The sequence below is a fragment of the Cupressus sempervirens genome, chromosome 2, assembly GCF_028749045.1.
Source record: "Cupressus sempervirens isolate cs-2001-9-10 chromosome 2, ASM2874904v1, whole genome shotgun sequence".
Classification (NCBI taxonomy): domain Eukaryota; kingdom Viridiplantae; phylum Streptophyta; class Pinopsida; order Cupressales; family Cupressaceae; genus Cupressus; species Cupressus sempervirens.
Window position 1 is genome coordinate 246,464,950 of NC_143119.1, and position 26,264 is coordinate 246,491,213.

General features: G+C 30.0%; 1 protein-coding gene across 1 annotated transcript; it reads left to right on the plus strand.

Moving 5' to 3' along the window:
• Nucleotides 1-19,726: 19,726 nt before the first annotated feature.
• Nucleotides 19,727-22,319, plus strand: LOC149571964 (uncharacterized). The gene is made up of 4 exons (XM_089813350.1): nt 19,727-20,349; nt 20,517-20,788; nt 20,882-21,011; nt 21,539-22,319. The coding sequence occupies exons 2-4, from the start codon at nt 20,644-20,646 to the stop codon at nt 22,125-22,127; spliced, it is 864 nt and encodes a 287-aa protein (XP_089669476.1). The 5' UTR covers nt 19,727-20,349; nt 20,517-20,643; the 3' UTR covers nt 22,128-22,319.
• The last annotated feature ends 3,945 nt before the right edge of the window (nt 22,320-26,264 follow it).

A 26,264-nucleotide genomic window follows, 5' to 3' on the forward strand; every position in this document is an offset into this window, starting at 1 on the left:
ATGTGGAGTTGGATGCTAGTATGAAACTTGAACATAATTGTGACCATTAAACAATAACATGTAATTTGGACAAGGTTTCCTACCTAACACATGACTACATGCACACTACCATTCTTGAGAGCACTATCAAAAAATGTAAAAGTCTCAAGCATGGGACCAACAACACAATACCCTTTCCTGCCCGCTTTCTATTACTTTAATGTTTTCTTCAACCTTCGAAACAAACCTAATTCCTCTCTCTTATGTAGATTTTTGTAAGGAAATATAGATAAATGGAACTAAAGAAGAATTATTTTATTTTTCAAATGGAACTAAAGAAGAATGACTAGTTTTAAGATTATTCAATAAAAAGATAAATAAACAAAATACTATACATTATATATTTTATAAATAATTTTTAAAAAAATAAATACTTATTGAAAACAACAATTCTCACATTACATTTCACAAAACTTCTAAAAACTAATTAATTTTTTAAAATTTTGATTGAAAAAAGAAGAATATAGTTTTAATTTAAAATCTATAAATCTAATAATTAAGACTTTCCTTTAAGCAAAAAAATAAAATATATTCGAATAGTTATAGTATAGTACAAATCCTAAATGAAATATATATTGTTATTGTATTTGCCAAAGGCACATACTATTGCAATCACTTGTGCATAACGAGTGATTAATTTTACCTACTTCAACCAATGAAATGTAAGTATTTTTATAATTAATTTAATCTTTTGATTGTTTCTAATGTTTATATGTCAAATCTTAATTTCTAAAATAATGAAAAATATTTTTACTTTAGTTTGACTAGCTCATATTATTTGAGTCTTATAGCCAGAAACCACTACCGTATATTTAAGGATGAAATATATATAAAATATAAAACACATAAGACTTGTATCAGACTCATAAAACTTATCAAATATTTTTTTTATCTATAATAGTTACATATTATGAATTCAAAAATATTTTTATATTAGAAACTATTATTTGATATATGTAATTTGAACGATAATTGTTTTTAATCTTAATAATTTTTAGACAATAAGTGATTATATGTTTCAGGTCAAGGGTTTCGGGTCTCTTCAAGACTTGTTTTTACCGTATTCTAAAACATTACACTTATATGATAATTTTTTTAGAAATTATTATTCTTCAAATATTTTAATATGTGTGAAAATAGTTATTTGTAATCTTAAACAAACATTGATTAAATTTAATTTAATTAACATCATTATAGTTCACTATTAAATTTTTATTCTTAAACTATTATAACTTACCTCAACTCACTATTTTCTAACTATTAAATTTTTAATCTTAAACTATTATAACTTCTGGCAAATACAAGCCACTACATGACACTTATTGTTTATTACCTACATTAGCTGTTTTGTATTCTGATTTATTATTGATCTTTGACTTGCACTAACTTAATTGTCATCTAAATCATAATCAAATATCCTTTATTGCACCTGAAAACTTTCATCAACTCTTACATTTGGATACTCAACAATCTTCTATAATACAGAAAATACAAAATATAAATCTAATGCTAAGAACTAAGTAGTAATTGAGAAATCTAATACAACTCGGGATAAAAACATTTTTTTATCAAATCACCATCCTACGAATGTTACGATGGATTTTTCACTCCAGTGTTAGAATATACTCTGGCTTTCGTGTAAAGATGGGCCTTATTTTCTCTTTCCTCTCTCATCAATGGAATCATGAGAAAAAATAACCAGCCATCAGCCATCCGAAGAGAGATCATGGACCCACAACCATATCAAATTCAAAGGGGAATATGGAATCTGGATACCCAAACATTATTTTAATGGAATGGAATATGGATATTATATAAAATAAAAAAACAACCATAGATTGGAATAAATTAGAAAGCGTAACTTAATTAAAGATTCTAAAATAACACATGTAATTAAAAAATCTAGCAATTGTCGTTTGAAGTAACATAATGCAATAAACACATTGCTCAAACGTTTTGATCACAGGATTATGTAAAAAAAAAATGGAAGTACTTAACAGAAATCCGGTGATTGTTTTAACCATACCGAAGTATTCAAAAGTACCTCAGTAAAACTAAATACAATAATAAAAAGACTACAATCCAAATATTATTTTGACTTGAGCATACTGACTATTTAAATATTGTATCTCAGAAAATCCACAATATCGTGTAGGATCAACCGAACCTAATGTATAGGCTTATCTAAGATAAAAATGCAATTTCTTGTTTGTTCAAAAATATTGATGCCTTACCAACTTTTGGCTACAATCTCATATTTTAAATCAGTCAACGACTGCTGAAACATCTTTTCGACTGAAGTTCACCGACTATATATTCTCTGCGGTCCACTCCTCTCTTACTTGACCTTTCCTGAACAGCGCCGCGTTTACTAATTCTACTGAAATTCGAACACATTAATTTGACGTAACTGAAAAGATGTTTACACGTGCATGGAAAGAGCCGCAGCGTGGACACTTTTGTGGACCACTACATGTGAAAATGGGACTACAGAAATTCCACCATGGGTTCTATAATATATTAGTGTTGGTTAAAGTGGTCCATTAGGAATTTGACATCTACATAGATCATGAATTTTGACTTGTATTTGATCAATTTTAACAAGATAATTTTACAAATTAGCCTAAAATTAGGGGAATTAGTTTTTCAGATTACCTTTAGTTTCAATGTATATGATGCTTTGTGAATTGAAGACAATATTAAGGAAAGATGGATAAATGACATGAAGTAAAGTTCTTTTTGTAATTTTTCTTGGTTAGATATAATGAATATATTTTCAATTTATCTGTGTAAATTTGATTTAGTTTAGCATGTGTATGTTAAAGTGGGATTAAAATATAGAAATAAAATTGTCTAAATACTTTTATCCCTCTTTAAATTTTCATTTGAGATATTTATGATTATTTGATCTCTTCGAGTATACCAATTTATTCCTTGGAGATTTTATCACACTTGGAAATATTTTGGCTCTCTTCCTTAATCATTAGTATGTTCCTTTGGACAAGAATGGGTGTAGTCACATTCCCCAAGTTTAAATTATGCTCTTTCCACTCAAAATTTTATCTTTTATACCTCATATTCTTTGATTCATCTCCAATAGTTAGAAATTCATAGAATTTATTTATGAGTTTCTAATTGAAAGGAATAATTTCAAGTAAAATACACCATATAAGATTAATGACACATAGTACTAGCATAAAAGTAGAGAATTAGGAGCATCTAGTATGCCTATATTATTTGAACACCATGATTAAAATGCACTCTTTTTCTTTTTCATATAAACTAATAGATCTCACACACTAATTAAATCAATTGGGTGACTTGATTAAGGTATACTTGCTAATATTTCCCAATCATTCATTATTCTGCAAGGAGTGCATGTTTGGCCAATAAACACTAACATGTGAATTGGAGAAGGTTTCCTAACTAAACTTGACCATGCAATTGCACACTACCATCCTTGTGAGCACTATCACAAATTGTAAAAGTCTTAAACATTAAACTAACAACTCAAAACTGTTTCTTACTTACTTTCTCCTACTAATGCCTTCTTCAAACTTTTAAATCAAACATACTTCCCCTTCCCTTTACTTATTTTCTACTCCTAACAACTTCTTCAACCTTTGAATCAAACATACTTCCTCTTTTCCTATGTGTGCATAAAGATAATTGGAAGTTATCATAATTATTTTCTTTTTAAAAAATATTCTAAACTTAAATATTTGATGAATTATCTCAAAATTCAAATATATTATAAGATGAAAAAGGGTACTATTTTGAATCTAATATGTGAATTACTATGAATTTTAAATTTATTTAGATTAAAAAGGTCAAATAATATATGCACACAATTTTTTCTTAATTTTATTATTAAATTCTTAAGAAATTGTTCAATATGCACCCTCTTCTATCCTAATCTTTTTCTAAAAATTGATTATTTTTCAAGACTAATTAATAAAAAGATAAATAAATAATAATAATAATAAATTTTTCCATTTTTATTTTTCACATAGTTATATGTTGAAAATAAAATTATCACAATAAATTTTAGAATTTATTTAAAAACTTAAAAATAGGAATATATATATATATATATATATATATATATATATATATATATATATATATATATATATATATATATATATATATATATATATATATATGATAATTGAGAAGGTCAAAAGTTCTTTTAAAAGCATGTTGAGATACTATAGTTTGGTACAAATTTGAAACCAACTTAAATACATCATTGGTAATAGTTTTTAAGTTTTAATTTTATTTGAATAGAGGAACTAAGTATTAATCAAGATTTTAATACAACTAGCAACAAATTTGTTGCCTACAGAAATGTAAATCCCCATCCTACAAATGTGTATCTTTATGATGGTATTTCTCATTTACTACAATGTTACAATATATTATGTCCTTCATGTAGAGATGTATCTAATTTTCTCATTCCTTATACCCAGTCATCCATAGAGAGCTATGAACCCAAAATGATATCAAACATAGAAGAGAATACAGATGTAATCCATATCTTAATATAAAGAAAAGGAAGATGGAAAACATAAAAAATATAGCCATATAAATTTGTTACTCTATCTTCTATTCAATGGGGTCATGTTTGGTTGTTGGAATACACATTATGATTGGCTATTAGAATAGGAATAATGAATTCTAAATTGTCATTTTGGATTTGTTATTCTGGAATTTTTCATTCTAGATTTCTTATTCTCAATCCATTTGGTTCACTATGAATTTGATGGGGAATATGTTTTTTTTTGGTTTGGTTCTATAAAATTAGAATTAGAATTGAAATTGAAATTTGAAATCACTTAAATAGTTCAAACAGACAATGAGTGATATGGTTATGGCACATTGGTTTCATCCACAAGAGTGTTGACTTTTGTCAAACACCTTTTAGAACCAATATTGAGCATCTGTTTGATTCACCAAGAAAATGGCATGCTATAAAATATCCTCCCAAAGCTTAGTTCCATGTCATCATCAAAAGCTCAGGCAAGGGGAAGCTGAGAAAGAGAGGGATGTAGCTATGCAAGATCCACTCCAAAGGGAACATAGATTTGTTGATGAAATTATTTCAATCAATTTAATATTTTGATCAAATAGTCAAAAGTGAAATAGAATCATTTTTACCAATTACAATAACAACTATTTTGATGAAATATTAAATTCTTATTTTGGGGCCAAAATGGGAGTACCAATTCTAATTCTCAGTCCAATTTGGCACACCCAAACTGAGAATTTTAAAAAATAGGAATTTGTTGATTCGTATTCTAGTTCAATTCCTGTAAACAAGCAAGCCCTAGAAGTACTAATGTAGTTAAAAGAATTGGAATAGAGAACATTTATGCAATTGGATCATATTTAACTAAATATTATTGAAGTTTTTAAAAAAAAAAAATTTTAATACCACTATTCTAACAGTATTGTATAGTCTTATTAAGATGATATCAACATTTTCAATGCCTAAAGTATCAATCAATAAGAATCAAGAATTAAAGTAAATTATAAAATCACTTGTTGTCATATCCACTTGATTTTTTATTAATAATAATCTAACAAATATCTATAGTTATAACTATCACAAAAAAAAAAAAAAAAAAAAATTTTTTTAAAAATTTAAAATATATATATATATATATATATATATATATATATATATATATATATATATATATATGTGTATATATATGTATATATATATGTGTGTATATATATGTATATATATATGTGTATATATATGTATATATATGTATATATATACACACATATATATGTATGTATATATATATATTTATATGTATGTATATATATGTATATATATGTATATATATATGTATATATATGTATATATATGTATATGTATATGTGTATATATGTATATATATGTGTATATATGTATATATATGTGTATATATGTGTATATATGTGTATATATGTGTATATATGTGTATATATATGTGTATATATATGTATATATGTGTATATATATGTATATATGTGTGTATATATATGTATATATATATGTAGATATATATGTATATATGTATATATATATATAAAATTTTAATGAGCTCAAAATTAATTAGCATCATTGGTTTTCATATAATACTATATATAGTACATATATTTATTAAAAATAAGAATGCAAACATTTTATACAGTATTGATGAAATAATTATAGTAAATTAATTTTATGTACATTAAATAAAAATGTATAACTAATACTTATTATTCAAAATATATTATTATTATTATAGTTTAATGGGTAGTATAAGAAGATTTTATTATATTTTAATTGTCACTATTATAATATAGATCAACTATTACATATCTAATTATATCTCATACTAGTTACCAACTTACTATTATATTTGATTTGTTAACAAATATTCAATTAAATCATTCATATTTATTATATAGAATCATTAATAATATATAGAAGAATAATTAATTTAAATAATAATAAATATTATTAATAATAAGTTTCTTTTTTATTTGGGGGCACTTTAGACTAGAACTATGAATCAGTGGGATCACATTGGGGGACCCTAATCATGTGAAAATTGTAATGCCTACCCGTAGTTTACTTTTCATGTTGTATTTCCAAATTCTTTTAGGCCAGTTTTATGATTATGTTTTATGTTTAGTGATACTTGGTTACCAAATTTGATTGGATGTTATTTCATACTTAGTTATATATTTGATGAGCTACTTGATACATGGTTATTTTAGAGGTTTATGTTTATCCTTTCAATGATGATGTTTCATATGTTCATATATGTGATTTCAGTTCTTTCATGATGATAGTTAGATGGATGATTTATATGCAATTTCTATGATTACTTACCCCATACTTGTATGCTTTACTTTATGATTAACATTTCTAATGTGGTTAAGGGAGGGAGTCGTAGTCACCTGCTACTTGGGATCTACATGATGCACCACTTCCCACCATTGGTTGTTTAGATTAGATATATGTGTATGTACATGCTCAAATTTTATGCAGATTGCAAGTATTAGGCATCGACTTTCCTGAATTGCTAGAATGAGTGTTCCCTATCGCAATATCTCAATGGTAAAAGAGGGGAGATAATTCTTGAGTACAAATCCCAACCTTAAGCCAATTTTCCTAGAAAGTAGGACAAGTATCCGAGTTGTTTACCTTTCTGAATTCCTCAAGTGATGTGAATTTGTGATTTTGACCCTAAAGTTTGAATTTATGACTTGTCTTTCAGTTGGGTTTTTGTATTTAGTTTTGTGGGTCTGTTGTTATTTTTAGTAATAATTAAATCAAATTAAAAGATAATATAATGAAAATTTTATAAAGAAAAATTAGTATTTAATTAATTAAATAAAATAAATAAATTGAAAAGATTTAATTAAAGTTCTAATTTTGGCATAATTATGTTTATGTAATTTAATAACAATTTATTTAAGAGTTTGATTTTTATAATAAACTCTAAATATTATTATTAGTTAAATTAATAAATATTTTATTTAAAAACCTCTTCTAATTTAATAATAGAGAGAAAGAATAAATTTAATAAAGTTTATTTTAGGGAGCGGACCATTTAGATTCCATGAGGTTGGGAGGTGGTGTTTCTTATACCATTGAGATCCAACAACTAGATGTCATAACTAGATGTACCTATGCAGTTGTTCCTTTCTTTCTGATCTTGTATTTCTATTGGATGGTTATATTCTATTATACTATACTTGATTATTAGAGATCTTACGAGATTATGCATTTATTTATGATGTATATATTCTTTTAGCTTTTCATACCCTATGACTTATACAACAAATGATCATGCATTCTGGTTATGCCAAGTGGCATCCTTTGTAATTGTATATTATTTAATTAGATTCATACTTGTGGTTATTCCATGATGTGGATTTTGGTTGTGTTAGATTTAATATTAAAATAAAACTTAAATGTGATTCAACATCATGGGACCCAAGTAAGAGATGTAATTTGTTTTGGATAGTTGTATGTATGTGAGTTATTGCTTCCACTATGTTATCTCTTGTTGTTTATTATCATTCTTGAAAAAAAAATGTTTGAACTTTAGGTTAATTCCTTTTGAGTTCCTTGGTGGTGTGTTACATCTGGTATCAGAGCCTGAGTTTCTACATTGGGAGCTCTAGGTATATTGGAACACCACTAGTTGTCAACTAGTTAAACTAAAAACAAAACTTTAACAGTGTTATGTATCTATTACAACTTAAACATTTGAATTTCAGACTTGATTTCTTGAAACATAGAAAAAAGAAAACTTGAATAACTCTTGAGTTGGATTTTAGACATTTTTTTTATGATTGTTCTTTGAGGTGGTATGCCTTTATTGACTTTGTGAGCATTTTGTTATTCTTGCTTGGGTGTTGTAGGAGGATGGTGTCTGAGATGAGATTCGTTGTTAGGGATCATAGTGTAGGTAGAGGTAGAGGTTGTGGGAGAGGTAGACATGATAGTCCTCTTCTAACTCATAGAGAGAGTCTTATTCAGGAGGAGAATAGAGAGGGGAGCCATAAAGAAGATCATGTTGACTCAAAGGAGACTAACTTGAGATAGATGATGAGGATGATCTTCGAGCACCTACCTCCTCCAAGGGGTGTTGATTAGGAGGGACTGCATCATGCTAGGAATGAGGAAAGGTACAGATCCAGGAGTCCTTAGAGAGACCTCCATGGTGATAAACAAAGGTCAATTAAGGCCACTCATATGAAGGACCTACAAAGGTCCAATATCAAACCCTTCAATGGGGTTGGTACAAGATATGTGGCAAAGAAGTGGTTCATTTCTTTAGATAGATGTTTTGCAATTCAAAACTTTGACTCTAATGTCAAAATGAGGTTTTCCATCACCCACATTGAGCTCTTTGAGGCTACATGGTGGAACATTGAGGAGAAGAATCTAGTTGTGAACATGAACACCGTTATTGGGAGTGATTCCTAGTCCTAGAGAACTTTCGTGAATGCTTCCCACCCGAGGAATGGTACTAGTAGAGAACAGATGATTTCCATGATCTATAGTAGTGTACTATGACCATGGCAAAGTATGATCATAAATTCTATGAGCTCATGCCTTATGCAAGAACTAGTGATAGTTCACCACTACATTTGGGTTCTGAACAACCATCTTATTAGGGGTGTAAAAGTTTTCCAACCTAAACCCTCAAGGATGTGGTACATCAAGCTATCCTTGTAGAGAAGAATGTTACCTTAGGATATGGTGGATTTGTGGGAGCACCTACAACATCAGGGTCCAAAGGTAATCAAGGAATGGGTAGTAGTAGGAAGCCTTCTTCTTCTGAAGGCAATCAATAGCATCAATAGGGAGAATCTTATCCTCCAACATAGAGTGGTGGTAATGGTTCACACTCTAGGGATTCTCAATACTCTCAACGCAACAAGTGCAACTAGTATGACTAGCCAACATAGAGTATTCCTTCTTATGCTAATGGGGGTAGTTTTTAGAAGTCCAACACACCTAGAGTGTAAAGGATTTTTGATGGAGAATTTTTTTATGTGGACAACATGGACATAAGTCATCCCATTGTCCTCAATGGAAATCACAGTTCTCAGATCAGAGACCTATAGCTTTAGAACCCATAGTTGGAGATATGGGTAGATATCAGAGCATATTTTTAGTGGAGTCTTATTCTTCTATAGAGGGAGAGGGTCCAATCAGACCCCCATAATGAGTGCTAAAATTTATCTTTCTTGTAGGATTCTAAGAGTAAGCCTATGTCTGGGGGGTTGGATGTAATTCCTACCCCTAGTTTACTTTTCATGTTGTATTGCTGAATTCTTTTAGGCCAGTTTAATGATTATGTTTTATGTTTAGCAGTACTTGGTTACCTGATTTGATTGGATGTTATTTTATACTCAGTTATATATTTGATGAGCTACTTGATACATGGTTATTTCAGCGGTTTATGTTTATCCTTTCGATGATGATGTTTTGTATGTTCATATAGTGATTTTAGTTATTTCATGATGATAGTTGGATGGATGATTTATATGTAGTTTCTATGATTACTTCCCATACTTGCATGTTTTAATTTATGATTGATGTTTCTCATGTGGTTGAGGGAGGGAGTTGTAGTCACTTGATACTCAGGATCTACATGATGCACCACTTCTCATCATTGCCTGTTTAGATTAGATATATATGTGTATGTATATGCTTGAATTTTATGTAGATTGCAGGTACTAGGCATTAACTTCCCAGAATTGCTAGGATGAGTGTGCCCTATCGCAATATCTTAATGGTAAAAGAGGGGAGATAATTTTTGAGTCCAAATCCTAACCTTAAGTGAATTGTCCTAGAAAGTAGGACAAGTATCTAAGTTGTTTACCCTTTTAAATTCTTCGAGTGATGTGAATTCATAATTTTGACCTTGGAGTTTGAATTTGTGCCTTGTCTTTCAGTTGGATTTTTGTATTTAGTTTTATGGGTCTATTGTGATTTTCAATTATAATTAAATCAAATTAAAAGATAATTTAATGATTTAATAATAAAAAATTTATAAAGAAAAATCAATATTTAATTATATTTAATTAATTATGAAATTAATTAAATAAAAGATTTAATTAAAGTTCTAATTTTGGCGTAATTATATTTATGTAATTTAATAATAATTTATTTAAGAGTTTCATTTTTATAATAAACTCTAAATATTATTATTAGCTAAATTAATAAATATTTTATTTAAAAACATCTTGTGATTTAATTATAGAGAGAGGGAATAAATTTAATAAAGTTTATTTTAATTAAAATGCAAAAGTTTGCACATGAAATTAAAATATAATAAAATAGTTAAGAAAAAAGGTTTCACGTGATTGCAAAACTGAAGCTCTAATTAAAGAAATCTCTTTATAAAGAAAGTACAATCCATTTCTCCACACACAGATCTGGGAAGCCAATTTTTGAGGAGGGTTTTCAAAAGAAGGGGAATTTGCTTGCGTGCTTCATGCATGCATTGTTTGGCATAAGATCTAGGTAGAATCTTGTGGGTTTTGCATAGTAATTTCTTTCTTTGAAATATCTATCTTCTCTGTGTCTGAATGGAATTATTTTCAGAATTTAATTGGGTTGAAACACTTGTTTGTGAATTTATTGTTCTTTTTGTCAAAATCCTTTGTAAATAAATTAATGTTTGGAAACCCTTGTTTGGCAAATTTTAGAGATTCATAATTTGATTGATTAAAATTAGGATGGGGGCTTGAAAAACAAATCAAAATTTAATATGCAAAATTTGATTGGTTGTTTGTGTTTTCCCTATCACATCTATTTCATAAATTTATCAAAAAAAATATGTTAATAAAAATTACCACACTAAATAATTTTACTGTGATAATTTTTATCACATATTACAAACTAGAAAATCATGAAATTTCATATTAATGGGGGCAATTGTGTTTATGTTTTTTTATAAAATATATTAAAAAATAACAATATAAAAATTGAGAAGAGGGGTTGTGAACTCCCTCCCCGGCTATGATGACATGCCTTGTTGCCATAACAACACTGCAAAGGAAGCTAGTGTTCGAGGTAGTGGACTGTCAAAGTAGTTGGGCAATTCAATGGCCTCCCCAATTATGGGGTGGGCGATTTAAAATCACTTTTAATTTATCTTAATTTTTTTTAATGTTTTAAATTATATTAATAGTAATATTATTAAAGATTTTAATATTATTAATAATAATATTATTAATTATTATTAATTGTTATTATTATTATTTTCTTTAATAATAATTATATTATTTAGTATAATGATTATTATATTAATAAATTAATATAAATATAAATATATTATTTTATTAATATTTTGATAATTGTTATTATTAATGACTTAATAATAGTTAACACAATTTTAATAATAATAGTTAATTATAAAGTTGTAAATATATTTTGTAAAATTGAATTGAATTAATAGTTATGCAAATTTGAGACTTAAATAAACATGAAACATGAAATTTTCTTGTAAATCAAAATCATATGTTTTCAAAACCAAACAAATTCTATGAAACTACACTACTATGAGATATGTTTTCTTTTGTGTTTAGGGGCAAAAGTACAAATTTGTGTCACCTTTTAGGTTGACTAATCAGAACAATTGAATTTGAGTATTTCTGCCTAAAAATCAATTTTATTCAAAGATATGATCTAGATAAATTCATTCTAGCTAAGTTATATATGGTATCACACTTTTCCAATTGGAAATGTCTATTAAATTAATGTTTTATACTACTTTGTATCCAATTACTAAAGAAATATAATTATTTTAGAAAATTAATGTTTCAATAACTTTTACAATTTTTATTATATATTTTTAATAACTTATAAACACCATTTTATAGAGCCCAAAGTTAAGAATATTCTCATATAGAGTTTATAGTGTTTTAATTAGATATATTATATTATGATTAAAAAAATTCTATAAGCACATATTTTAACACTCGAAAAGATGTTAATTTTGAGAAAGAAAAAAAAGCAAGTCATATCATAAAAGTTTAAAACTTATATGATGTTCTAGAGGATAGAGTCCTCTTCTAGAATGTATAATTTTTATTCTGGTTAGAATAGATTTGTTTTGAAAAATGTGTTGGGAGATAAAAACTAACAATTTCAGGTGAGTTGAACTTTGAATGATTATAAAAGTGAAAATATAAGTCTAAAGACAATTTTTATTTTTAAATGTTCTAGATATATATGCTATCTATAACATAGTCAGAGATCAAAGAGAAATAATTTTATTTTCATATAGTTTTGTGGTGGTAACTAGACTCCTAATTTTCAACATTTTTCAACAACTTAAAAATTATTGTCATGCCTAAACTATGAGGCAAAAACACACATTTTTTTTTAATAAAAAAATTAATAATTAAAATGCATTAAGTTCGATATGGTTGTGATCACAGTTTAAGTAAAGGTTCTCTACATTACGTCTTAAGTTTAAAAACTCTAGTGGATGAATACATCGTTAAGATTTCGAAGCTTTCGTTATAAAAATGATATCGACATTTGTTTCATTATTTCATTTCTTATACAACATTATAGTTAAAATTATGGAATAACCATTTAAATGAATACTGTCATATTAAATTGAAAAGTTAAATCAAGAACTAATTAAGATAAAAGTCGCATCAAACGTACTCATAAATATACTTTATTTTACTTTATACAATTCACAATTTTATTTAAAAACCATGATGATATTTTTTTAAACAATAAAAATACATATTCCTAATAAAATCATAATATAAATTAAACTTAGATTTACAACTAATATTAAGTTATAAGTTTTTATTTTTACAAATGATCAAACAAGCCATATTCTAAATACCACTTTAATAATATTAATAAACCTAATATTAAAACTAACTTAAAAGTAAATATTAACTAAAACAATCTTGACTAAATATATATATAATTTAAAACAAATAACTTTAATAAATTAAACTAATTACTAACATAAACTAACCTTTCTTTACTAACAATACTATTAACAATATAAAAATAACTAATTAATACTAAACTAAAAACTAATCTAAATTTAAAACTAACAACTAAAACATATACTAACTACACTAAAATACATATCTAACACACTATGCTAAGACCAAATACTAACTCACTTTCTAACCCATCCTACACTAACCCCCATAGTCTAACATCACTCACCACCCACTATTGACAACACATAATCCCCAAAATGGCACGCCTACCTTAATGACCAAAGGAAGAATAACAATTGAAAAGTTTAAAACATAACCAAGAACCCCACAAATGACATCTCCTTGCCATCAAATTTGACGCCAACCAAACACCATTAATAGTCCTACTTCAAGTACATCAGCGCTTCAAAGCGCTTCCCAAGATCCCCATACCAAAAAGCATGCGCTGACCAAAGAAAACAAGGGTGGCAAAAAAAAGTTTAAACAAAGCAATCTCCATCCAAGGAAAAACCTAGCGCATCCTGCAAGGAGATTTATTACTTGCAAGGAAGATGGGAAGGTACAAGGTGATGTCACCCCAGAATAGACACATTGACTTAGCTACAAACCTTTCCAAACACAACACCCAAAGGTTGACGCTAAAATAAGGGGGGGGGGGTGGTTAAATGCATAAAGAAAAGTGGGTAGAAGGATATTAGGATAAGTTTTCATATAAATTTATTTGTTTAATTTTTTTTGAAAAGAGGTTTATATATATTTATTTATATGGATAATAAAGATTCTCCTCAGATTCTCTGTCTCAAGGGGAGAATTTAAATTGCTCCCCATACAAAAACCAGAGAGTTTTTGCTTTCTTGGCACTTTTTTTTTGGTCTTATTTTTTCTTCTTCTAAGAATAGATTTTGAAATTGAATTATTATCCAAGAGGGGATTTTTTTTTTTTTGAAAGTAAATCTAATAGGACTACTTGCAAACTAAATAAGCCAAGAGGTTTGGTTATCCATTCAAGCCACAATGCAAGAATTGATTTAATTCCAATAATCACGAAACTGAATTTTCATTCATAATATGATTTTTTTTTGTTTTCAACATATAAAGAAACTCAAAATTTTTCCTAATTAAATCAACATCATTTCCATCCTATTTTTGATGTGCATTCATATAACTGAAAATTACGATTAAATCTCATGATAAGCAATATTACTCAATCACCATTTTATTGGCAAACCTAATTCAAAGGCTCAGCCAGGAAGAAAACCCGACGTCATTGCCATTACAACAAGGTTTTGAAATACAAAATACATAGGATTCCAATCCCAAAATTTCAACAATTTAATTGAATTTCCTTCATGACCCTCATCAAGGGTTCCATATCAATTTCTGCAACACATTTCTAAGAACCATGGAGGGAACAAAATCTGATCAGGTGTCAACAAGCATGACCAAGAAACAAATCAAACATGCATATTCATACAAAGTTTTCACAATAGGATTCACAATGAATCAAAACTAGAGAAAGGTGGATTCTTCCAATAGGAGAAGTCAGGCACAACACCAAAATAGATGCCCAATTGGGGCTATAAACTAAGAACTTTCGTTCTTCCATTTTAACATGCCATACTCATATGAGGTTTGTGCTGACAGGTAGGGGTCCATAACACCCTACCCTCTCTCCCTCTTCTCATCCTGAGAAGAGACTCTACACTGGTTGGAGTCCAACTAAAAAGACCTTTCCCAAAATTGGTCACTTCTACCCTATCCAAGGGTGAGTAATACCAAAACACCCATACAAGAAAACCTCAAAATTCAAACATAAACATGAAAGGAAAACATTCAAAAAACATGGTTTTCAAATCTTCCCAACATACCCAACATACATACAAGCATTCAAACAACAACAACGTAGCATAAGCATGAAACAAGCATGAAAATCTGAACAAGGGAGGTAAAGAACTCCTACCTTCACAAAGAGGTAATGGCAAATGAAAAATTTGAGTAGAGCTTTTCCCTTCCTTCCTTCAATCTTCTAAGTCTCCTCTCTAAAAGTAGAGATTGGGTAACAACCTAAACTACTCCAAGAAGGGCCTCTAAATAAGCCTCAAACTCAACCACCAAAAAAAACAATAACTTCTCCCACCCACCTACAAATCTAGAAGTTCCTAACTCAACCCATACTATGGTTAATCACTAAGTGGAGTTGAGGTGATGCAACTCATAGTAGCCATAGTCAATTTTCGCACAAAGGCAAAAAGAGACTTTTTGAGTGATCTCAAAAGTCAATAAAAGGGGCTTAGGGGTTGGAAAAGACCCCCAACCCATACCCATACCCATTGGGTATAAATATTTCATGTTTTAAAGCCTTAGGAATAGGTTTGGGACCAAACAAAAGCTAGGAAATAATTATGATCATCTAACAACTCCAAAAATGTAGATTAAGCACTAATCTGAATTAAGAGTGACTAAACTCGATTAAGAACCAAATTAGTAAAAAAAAACTAACTTAATCCGACTTAGGTCCAAAGGTTACACAGCTAAGCCTAACTAGCACGCTGAAGAACACATGCAAATTCACAAGTGTCTAGTGACACTATAAGAGTATAGTTACAAACATTAACACTTACTGATCATAGAAGTAAGCATATACATACATCTCACAATAAAATACTTGAATTATGAACAACAAGGTTTTCACAATGAGCACATAGGGATCAGTTCTGTTCCTCTGTTGGGTTTCTCGACTAAATATCCTGCACACTCATTGCAGACATTAGTAGCCCCGTAAAATCACATGTACATATGTATATACGTATCAAAAATTCACATAAATTGAAACATACATCAATCAGGGTTTCTTTCATCCTACTTATATCCTTAATCATAAAGATTCCAAAATCAATGTGTTAATCCTACATTTTACTTTATTCATCAACATACATGTACATTAAACCTTAAATGACGAACATCAAATATCTGGAAGTAACATCACATAGCATGTAATAATATAATATGTTCTAAGCATCAGATAATGTCTCGACATCTCGAGTCATGAGTATCAAAATAATAGTAATGTATCACTATGCTACGATGGGTCGGGGCGGGGCCTCATAATTATCTATAAAAATAATAAAAGTATATCAATTCTTAATACAAATAATTGTTAAAAATTATAATCCTAAATTGATCAATTTCTACACATTTCATTAGTTTACATCATTTTCAAATTCTAAATAATAATACCAATTTTATATCATTGAAGGTGAACAATTGTACTTTTGTTAGCCTTTTCATTCACAAAAGGGTGACACAAGTTTGTGCTTTTGACTTGGAGCGTTGACCAGTCAAGATATTTACTAGAGGATTGAGAATTTATGTTCTATGATGATGTTATGTATATGATCTTTTCTACTCAACCATTGTGATGTAGTCACATGTTTTCTGTGATGAGTTTGATCTATTGCTTGTTAATGCTTTCCAGTTGCTTGTATAGAACTGAGGTGATTATTGTGATTGGTCTTTAGGTGCTTTCTAGTTGCTTGTAAAGGATTGAGGCGATTATTGTATTTTTCTATAGGTGCTTTCTAGTTTCTTGTAAAGGACTGAGGTGAAAAATGTGATTCTATGAGTTGAACTTTTCATGAGCCTAGGGTAGGTAATCTGTGTGTATGTTGGGAAGTGGCTTGTAATAGAGCTTGGATCCCTAAAGAGATTACTTAGGTAACCCATTGTAAGTTGTTTTCATAAGTGATAAAATTTCATTAAATGAGAGTAAAATGAATTTATAAGAGTCAATGTTTTCGTCGCCCATGCCTCGAGTGCTAGTATAGGCTAGGATGGGAGTAGAGAGGATGATTGGTTGTGACCTTGCTTCGTTAGTATGCCTTATCTATACAAGAGGATATTTGTGCTACATAGAGACACTAGGGATCAAATTCTAGAGAGGCTACTAGGGTAGCCTTAGAGTTGGCTAATGCGATGACACTTGCTCACTTGCATAGTATATTTCCTATGTGTGTTTGTTTCCTTTGGGTTTAGATGTTACTTGTGTCTTGGTACCTTGAGATAGATTGCTATCAGGATTTCCTTGACCTAGATGTTGGTTATGATTTATGGATTTTTATCTATATGGGAGTTGAGACTATGTCCTCAATAGGGTGGGAGTGGGCCATTTAGGTTTCATGAGGTTGGGTGTAGTGTTTCTTATACCATTGACATCCAACAGTTGGATGTCATTGCTGGATGTACATGTGCAGTTGTTCCTTTTTTTTTTCTGATCTTGTATTTATGTTTGATGGTTATATTTTGTTATACTATACTTGATTATCATAGATCTTATGAGATGATGTATTTATTTATGATGTATATTCTTTTAGGTTTTCTTACCTTGTGACTTGTAGAATGGATAGTCATGCATTTTGGTTATACCAAGTGTCCTTGGTAATTATATATTATTTAATTGGATTCATTCTTGTGGTTATGCCATGATGTAGATGATGGTTATGTGTTAGATTTAATATTAATAAAACTTAAATATGATTCAATGTCATGGGACCCTTAGGAGATGTAATTTATTTTGGATAGTTGAATGTATGTGAGTTATTGCTTCCACTATGTTATCTCTTGTTGTTTATTATCATTCAAAAAAAAAGGTTTGAACTTTAGGTTAATTCCTTTTGGGTTCCTTGACAGGGTTTTACAAAAATAAGGATAATTGCTAAGGCATTAACACCTTCTAGATTTATTCCATGTTGTTATCTACATTCTCTTTCATAGCACTTTGTTTAATTAAGCACCTCACTATTTCTACTTGAATTTTTATCCTTGTATGACCCTTATCTCTCCATCACACAAATCAATCACCTTATATCTCCATACTCATCATCTACAACCCCTTATCTCTTTGATCATCTCTCTTATATTCTCCAAAGAACTACCTCCATGATGAAAATATATATCTCAACACTTCTTAATTGTGACTTTGTGAATATGTGCATATATTTTTTACCACATCAATTCCTCTACTTAGTCACATGCATCAACCTTTTGTCAATTCCACCCAATGGTAGTTGATATGGAAGTACCATGTATAACATCTATGCCAATATTACTGTTATGCAACTACATATGCCATCTGGCCACTAACCATTTATAGCCACTTTCTTGCTATTTTCAAGTGTGGGTGAAAATTGAATACATGATTGCCCTCTCAATAAGTCTTGTGACTTATCAAGTAATATGTTATAGATTTTTGTTACAATGTTGTTTAAACAAATAAATTATTTAATATGTTATAAATTTTACTAACTGAAAAATAATTAGATAAGATGTATACTTAGTAAGAAAAATATTGTATATTTTAACATTTAATTCAAAGTTAAACTCTTCTTATTACTATTTCTAAATTTATAAGTTATTGTTACTACGATTATTCAACATTTTATATTTTAAGTTTAAAAGTAAATGATTCAAAGTTGAACTTCTCTTATTAGTATTTCTCAAAATAATTAGTCTATTATTACTACAATTATTATTCAAAGAATTGTATTTCATAGTTTGTAATGTCAAGATTCTAATATTATTACTAAATTTTATAATAGTTTTAACTTTCAACTTAAATAAAATACATTTTAAAAAATGGTACAATTTCATACATTTGTTAAACAATTAAATTAAAATGATCTTAATAAGAAAACCTAAAATAACGCACATAATAAAAAATCTAACAATAAACAAATTTAACAAATGTTTTGATCAACACGTGTCAATTGTTTACGAAAAAATTAAGCTTGAAAAATATAAGCCAACTTTGACTATTTAACATTTTTAAGTAAGAATCAATTCTTTAAACAATAAATTAAAAAAACATTACCATAACAAACTTATTTTTTCGACTATACCATCTAAATATTTTTATCAAAAAAACCCAACACCATATCACGTGGGTTGATTATAAAACTACAGTCGACTTTCATTGTTTCAGGTAAACAACCCAACCTAATGTATAGCCTCTCTATTTAAAAAATAAATGTAAATCAAAGCCCTAACAAAATGATTTTCAAAATTTGATGCTTCACCGACTTTTGGCTACAAATTCGTATTTTAAATCGCTCAACGACTAGTGAGATTTTGTTTCGACAGAAGTGGAAAACGCAATCCACCAACTATATATTCTCTCCTGTCCACTCCTCACTTCCTTCACCTTTCTTCAACAGAGCCGCGTTTACTAATTCTACATAAGCTCGTCTTATAACTAGTTTAAACACAATCAATTGATATAACTAAATAAAATTCCATAGGTGCGTAAGCGCGAGAAAAAGACGTAAAATCGTTCAGGACAAAATACTTTTCTTTACAGATCAAATTTCTGGGCCAATGGAATTTACGTGCGAATCCACTCAACAGTAAACCAATGAGAGAGAGCAACGCGTAATTTGGAAGTGTTAAAGATTGTACTTTGCTCAGATGAGCTCAATTCTTCGGAGATGCGTCAGCCATTGCTATCAACAGTAATGGCGTTAAAATTTTGATCGTCACGTCACCAATTCTCTTTGTCAGCACAGGGAAAAATCCATGCTTTATTGAAAACAGCAATCCGCAGCCAATAAATGTGCCCTTTCCAGAGAGCTGGGGAATCGGGGATCCTCTTCTGAAACCCTACACAGCAATGTGTTTGTCTGTAAAGCACGATGCACATTTCCTCGATTACGTCTCTTTTATCCGCTTCAGACGCAATCCAAGGACGTGGCCCCGGCGCAAATAATTCAAGCCACGTGTTGTTGTTCTAATCGGTTTCTCTTCAATTATGCTCCAGAACGAATGGTACAGTACGTTTTTTCTCATCTTATTCTTGAATATTCATAATGTGCTGCTTCCGCCTGGTTTATTTATTTGCGTACCAGAGTTCAAAGCCATTCATTTTATTTTCTTCTTCAGATTTGTTAGGATATTGACTGCGAGAAAATAATGACGGTTTTACTTGCTTGCAGAGTTCGCAAGGCCGCAAGTGTTTCATGTTTAGGGTTTTGAGAAAATTTGGAGATTTTTAGATAGTGACTGCAAGAGAATATCAAAAAGAAAGGGCGGAGTAAGGGGGGCGTGTATGAGATTGGCAAAATGAGCTCCAAATGGATGAGTTTTAAGGCTTCTGATAGGGGGAAATTGAAGAAAGGGCCATGGACTTTTGAGGAAGATATTCGTCTTCTACGGTATATAAAGCTTCACGGTCCCGGTCGCTGGAGCGCTCTGGCTAAAGCTTCCGGTAACTTTTTGTTTCGATCCGGTTATTTTAATGTGAGAGAAGATTTGTCAAATGTTTAAGTTTCGTTCAATTGTGTTTGAATTTTGGACGCAGGGCTTCAGAGATGCGGTAAAAGTTGTAGGCTGCGGTGGGTGAATTACCTTCGACCAGATCTAAAGCGAGGCAGCATAACTCCAGACGAAGAACGTCTCATTTTGGATCTTCATGCTCGGCTAGGGAACAGGTACCTTTCACCCTATTAACACTGTCAAATTTAAGATTTTACGCTTGACTTTGAATTATATCATGATTTGATGAATTCTCTTAGCTTTGGCATTCAAATTGTGATCTTTCACTGTTTCCTTTAATCGGCTATTCGTCTGTTAATATGTCTTACAAATGCTTGAAATATGTTCACGTCATCCGTAAAGGAAGATAATTTCATCAATTTGTGATTAATTAATGTACTTTCGTAACGATAAAGTGAAAAAATTAAGCTTGACCTTAAATTGTCTACCAAATATTGTCATGATTTATGATGAATTGTCTCATCATAGCCATTCGAAAGTTAATCTTTCACTGTTTCCTTTGATTAGCAATCAATCTCTCATTATGCCTTACAAATTCTTCGAATATGTTTTTTTCATCGAAAGATGAAGATAATTTCATGGCAAACGGAAGACAATTTAACCGATTTTTGAATTAATATGCTTTTGTTCTTGTTTCATGTCCGAATTTTGTCTAAAAATACTTCGTTCTACTTGTGGATAGATGGTCTTTGATAGCAGAAAAGATTCCTGGCCGAACAGATAACGAGATCAAGAACTTCTGGAGATCTCGTATTAGGAAAAGGCGTCCACAATCCCAATGTTCAGACGACCCTGAAGCACTTACGACCTCATCTAACGCAACGTCCACCGAAGACCAAATCCCGTTACTCTCCCCTTCCCAGACTGCAATTTGTGACATTATTCCGCCAGATTTAGCGGTCTCTGACTCCTCGGCCAGTGCTAATTTGAACGATAAGCAGGGGTATGAGGCAAGTAATGGCTTAAATCTTGGCGATCAGAGTCAGCCAGAGGAGTTTCATTCTGGTGGGGTGAAGTGGGAACATGATGACGTATATTGCAAGTTTCCATGGCCAGAGCAAGATGCAACTGCTGCGATTGTGTACCAGCTTTGTTTAGGGGTCAATCTAGATGACATTTCAGCATCTAGTCCGTTGTTTGAGACCTGTACGAACACAGACTTAACTGCAATTTCTTCCCACTCATCTCAACAATCAGACTGCAATTGTCTTGATCTAGAGGCGTCCAGCATGTTATGGAATAATCAATTCCAAAGCAATTATCAATACTAAAGATCCATGAAGAGTAATAATTATAGCTCTAGTCCTTGTAGATAATTGCCAACCAAGGGGTTTGGAATTGTATGCGGCTAGATGCACTACAAATTTCATATTTTTAGGGAAAAATGTATAAATTTTATGATGGGCTGTTTAAGAAGTTTCTTGCAGCCAAAGCAATATATATCCTTATTGGCTTTGCTTTCTTGTTTGGGTGTGTGTCCACGTTTTTAAAGTTGCTGCTACACCATCACTTCTGAGTGCCCGCGTTCTCGAAACTGCACCACTGCCATGCAAACCTACAGCAGAAATGCAGCTTAACTTTAAAATTAAGTTTGAAGAAAGTATGTCAATTTTGACTATTTAACACTTTTAAAGTAAGTATTGTGTGATGTTCATCTACTGCATAGTTTTGATTTTGGTCTGTATTAGGTAGAGAGCTCAAGAATAATCTCCATTTAGTATTATTACATTTAGCTTAATGTAAGTGCCTCACTGTCATTTTTTTTAGTCAAATGTTAAAATATAATGCAAGTGCACTGCTTTTTGTATGGAACTCTCTTAATAATTTTTATTAGAACCCCTTCAAAGGTATGAAATTGACCTCAAAATAAGGTTCGAATGAAGAAGTCTGTTAGAAAAAGAGTTTTTAAAAATGTCAGTGAAATACCCTCTCAAATCTGGAAGTATCTATTTTCTTATTGGATATTTGGAAGATCTTAGTACCTCCACCTCCTTGTCATTCTACAATTATACTGTTGGTGGGATGGGTACTTGAATTTCTATTTGAAATTTTATTTTTGAATGTTACTTTTGGGTATGTACTATGTTACTATGTTCAATGGTTCTTGTTACAATTTTGCTATCTTATACTAAAACATCATTTCACAACTAGCACTTTAAGTTCGATATGTATAGTATACAACATGTCTCTCTGCTCAATTATTCCCTACCTGCCATCACTTGACTGTCCCCTATTGTAAAATCTAGTCTCCATGTCCATGACAACATATCCCAGCAATAATGTTATATTGAAAAATACTAAAATAGAAAGTTTAGATCAAATAATTTTGATGATAGAAGAGGATCATATTAATTTGATTGTAGAAGAGAGTGATAGAAAATACTGATTAAGAGACTTCCACACAGTCATCAGTGTTGAAAAAATGTATTTGCACAGTAAAATAATATTATAATATAAATTGATTATGAAGGAACTAGCTCAAGATTTTTCTAGCAACCAGAACAAATTTACTATGATTCTGTAGAGATATTCAATCCTTAAAGTAAGAAACAATTCATAGATATGTCAAATGAATAATATAAATATAATTTTAGGATTATTATTACACCAAAATTCACAGAAGTTGAGATCTTCACGTATACCCGGGGGGAGATTAATTTACAAGATATAATCAATTCATCACCCATTCACATCAACATCGTTAAAATGAGGTGCTTAATTTTGTTTGAGTTACCGAGCAGCCATCTTGTCAAAAGATATGGCATTGATTGTTCGAACAAATAATATACATATCATTGCACATAGTACACTGACTTCCTCGCTGTCATTCCTTTCAAATTTGATTAATGGGTGCCATATCATTCGTATTTCAGTGCATTATTGGCGTAGAAACTATAATAGAACAAATAATACAATGGACTGATGGTAACCTCTTTTAAATAAAGACGCAATTTTCAACAGCAAAATGTGACTACTTTGGCGTATTATAGAGAATATGACCGTCCATCAACTATTTGAATAGACTGGATCGATTCCCGAGTCGCGGGGACCGATCCTACCCATTGTGAAGAGTGTTTGTTACCAAAAACCAAGATCATTGACGCACGCAAAAGAATATTTTTTCCGTTTATCAGCCTCTAAAACTAAGGAAATATATTGCCATAAAGATTCGCCTGGCTTTTAAGATATTGACTACGTGCGCCTCGGTACACTTCTTTTCGGAAGAAAATCACTTAATTGAAAAGTGACATTGGTTTGAACAAATGCAAATATGAAATTGGAGTTATTGGGCATGCCAGAGTAGTTTTTGGCCTGTATGTGTTTGTAAAGTGACATTGATTTAAATAAAATGTCAAATGGGAAATAAAAGTAATTGGACAGGTTAAGAGTTCAGTATTTTGCTTGTATGTGATGTTAACTGACATTGAATCTAGAAAATGTCAAATGAGAAAATGAAGTTATCGGATATGGAAGGGCTTAGTATTTAGCTATATGCGTTTGTTAAGTCACCATGTTTTAAAGAGTAGGGAAGTTTCATAAAGTGTTTTTATTTATTATTATTTTATATTGGTAACTAATATTTTGATTGGTTTTGAATGTTAGTATTTTAAGAGTTGATGTTGGTGTGGATGGTTTTGAAGTGTATTTAAAAATAAATAAAAATAAAATAAAGATGAAGAGGTAAGATTGTTTAAATCTAATAGGATGTTATCTTTGATAAGTCTAACAACCACTATAATTAAGGAGACTAGAATTTGAAATTCATGATATAAATTTTTGGAATCATTTTTTCAAGTATTGAAGTTGGGAAACTACAAATAGTTTCAAAAGTTATTTTGTGGAATCTCAATAAAATGGCTGCCAATTTAAACATAGTTTCCAACACCACCCATTGTAAGATAGTAATGCAAAAATAACTCCTATGTTGAGTGACTCATGCTACACAATTTTAGTTATTATGTATCACATAATGGTACAACATGCCATGAAAACCCATAAACAAGGCAAACCACACATTTCTCATATTTGTCTACCTTATGGCATTTTACCACTCATCAAAGGTACCTACACTTAACCTTATATGCCTTAATATAAAGTCTAATTACCAATTTTAGGTGGAGGTAATTATTACATAACTTGTAATTGCAAAGAAAACTTCTAATAATCAAATCAAGTACTTGAAAAGGTTTCTATTCTTTAATCCCCAAAAAAATTGTATTTACAACTAAGGCACTTTTATCATGTAAAGTATATAAAAATATTGGGAATCCATTAAGAATAAATTTTATGGTGTGAAAATGATTTCTCTATTATTGGTATCCATCACTTTCTAGGATAGATATATAGCTTGGTCATTGTTTGAAATTTGAAAGTTTTTAATAAGAGTATTCAAGATTCTTCTAGTTCTTTATCTAAAAGCATAGATTTAATCTTCTTCATTTTCTTGAATACTGTTAGAATATTTAGAATAAATGAGAGGGAGGTGAATCAGTTATCCTCATGTCCAGATGTACCAATTCAATTTTCACTAACTTCAAACAACTTAACAAAACTCATTAAACCACTTGGCCCATATAAAAAATTGTTAGTAACTCAACATTGTGTTTATTTTATTTTGTATATGTGCCAACTAACAATAACTAAACAAAATTAAATAGAATGCATCACACATATAATATTCACACATGTTTGATACCATGATTTTATGTGGAAACTTAATTTGAGAAAAACCACCAAGTAACATGCTACAACTTTTCACTCTTTTGAAGTGAGCTTGATTAAGAGCCAACCTTATTAAAGGTTATAAAACACATTGTTAGGTGTGACCCTGTAAAATGATTTAATCACCCTATTAAGAGTGGCTTGGTTAGAGGACGTTGGATCATTCTATTAGAGTGTCACCTTGATTAAAGGATTTTCACTACCACAATGGTTAGAATATAAGAACAGGTTTGATTTGTAAAGATACAAATCACTTTGCAAATTCAGATATCCATTTGGTTCATTTGTTGGTTCATTGACTAAACTTCTTTATCATCTCTTTCTCTAATCTAATTGGCAACCCTTCAAGAAATCACCCTTTAGTAATCCTCTCACTTTGCCTCTACTGCTCTATTCTTCATAGGTTCTCCATAAAATTGCTAATCAACAATGTACCAACCTTAGAAAACATCTCTTATACCTTCTTAAATAGGCAACTTTGATCTTTTACCACTTAAACATCACCATAAGTTTTAGGGTTAGGTTAGATCCATTGAATCTATCTATCATTTTTTCCTTCTATTTTCTTGACACTTCTAGAAACTCCTCCTTAGATCCTTGCCTTTGATCACATAACAAACTCTATTTCTGCATTAAATATGCTAACTCATTAGTCCTTATCATCCACATGCTTTGAGTAATCCAAA

What these genes read in the sequence shown, in the direction of transcription:
- LOC149571964 (XM_089813350.1), top strand. Translation starts at nt 20,644, where the DNA reads ATGAGCTCCAAATGGATGAGTTTTAAGGCTTCTGATAGGGGGAAATTG. An exon ending in CGCTCTGGCTAAAGCTTCCG is followed by an intron (nt 20,789 to 20,881) that starts GTAACTTTTTGT and finishes TTTTGGACGCAG; the next exon opens with GGCTTCAGAGATGCGGTAAA. An exon ending in CATGCTCGGCTAGGGAACAG is followed by an intron (nt 21,012 to 21,538) that starts GTACCTTTCACC and finishes ACTTGTGGATAG; the next exon opens with ATGGTCTTTGATAGCAGAAA.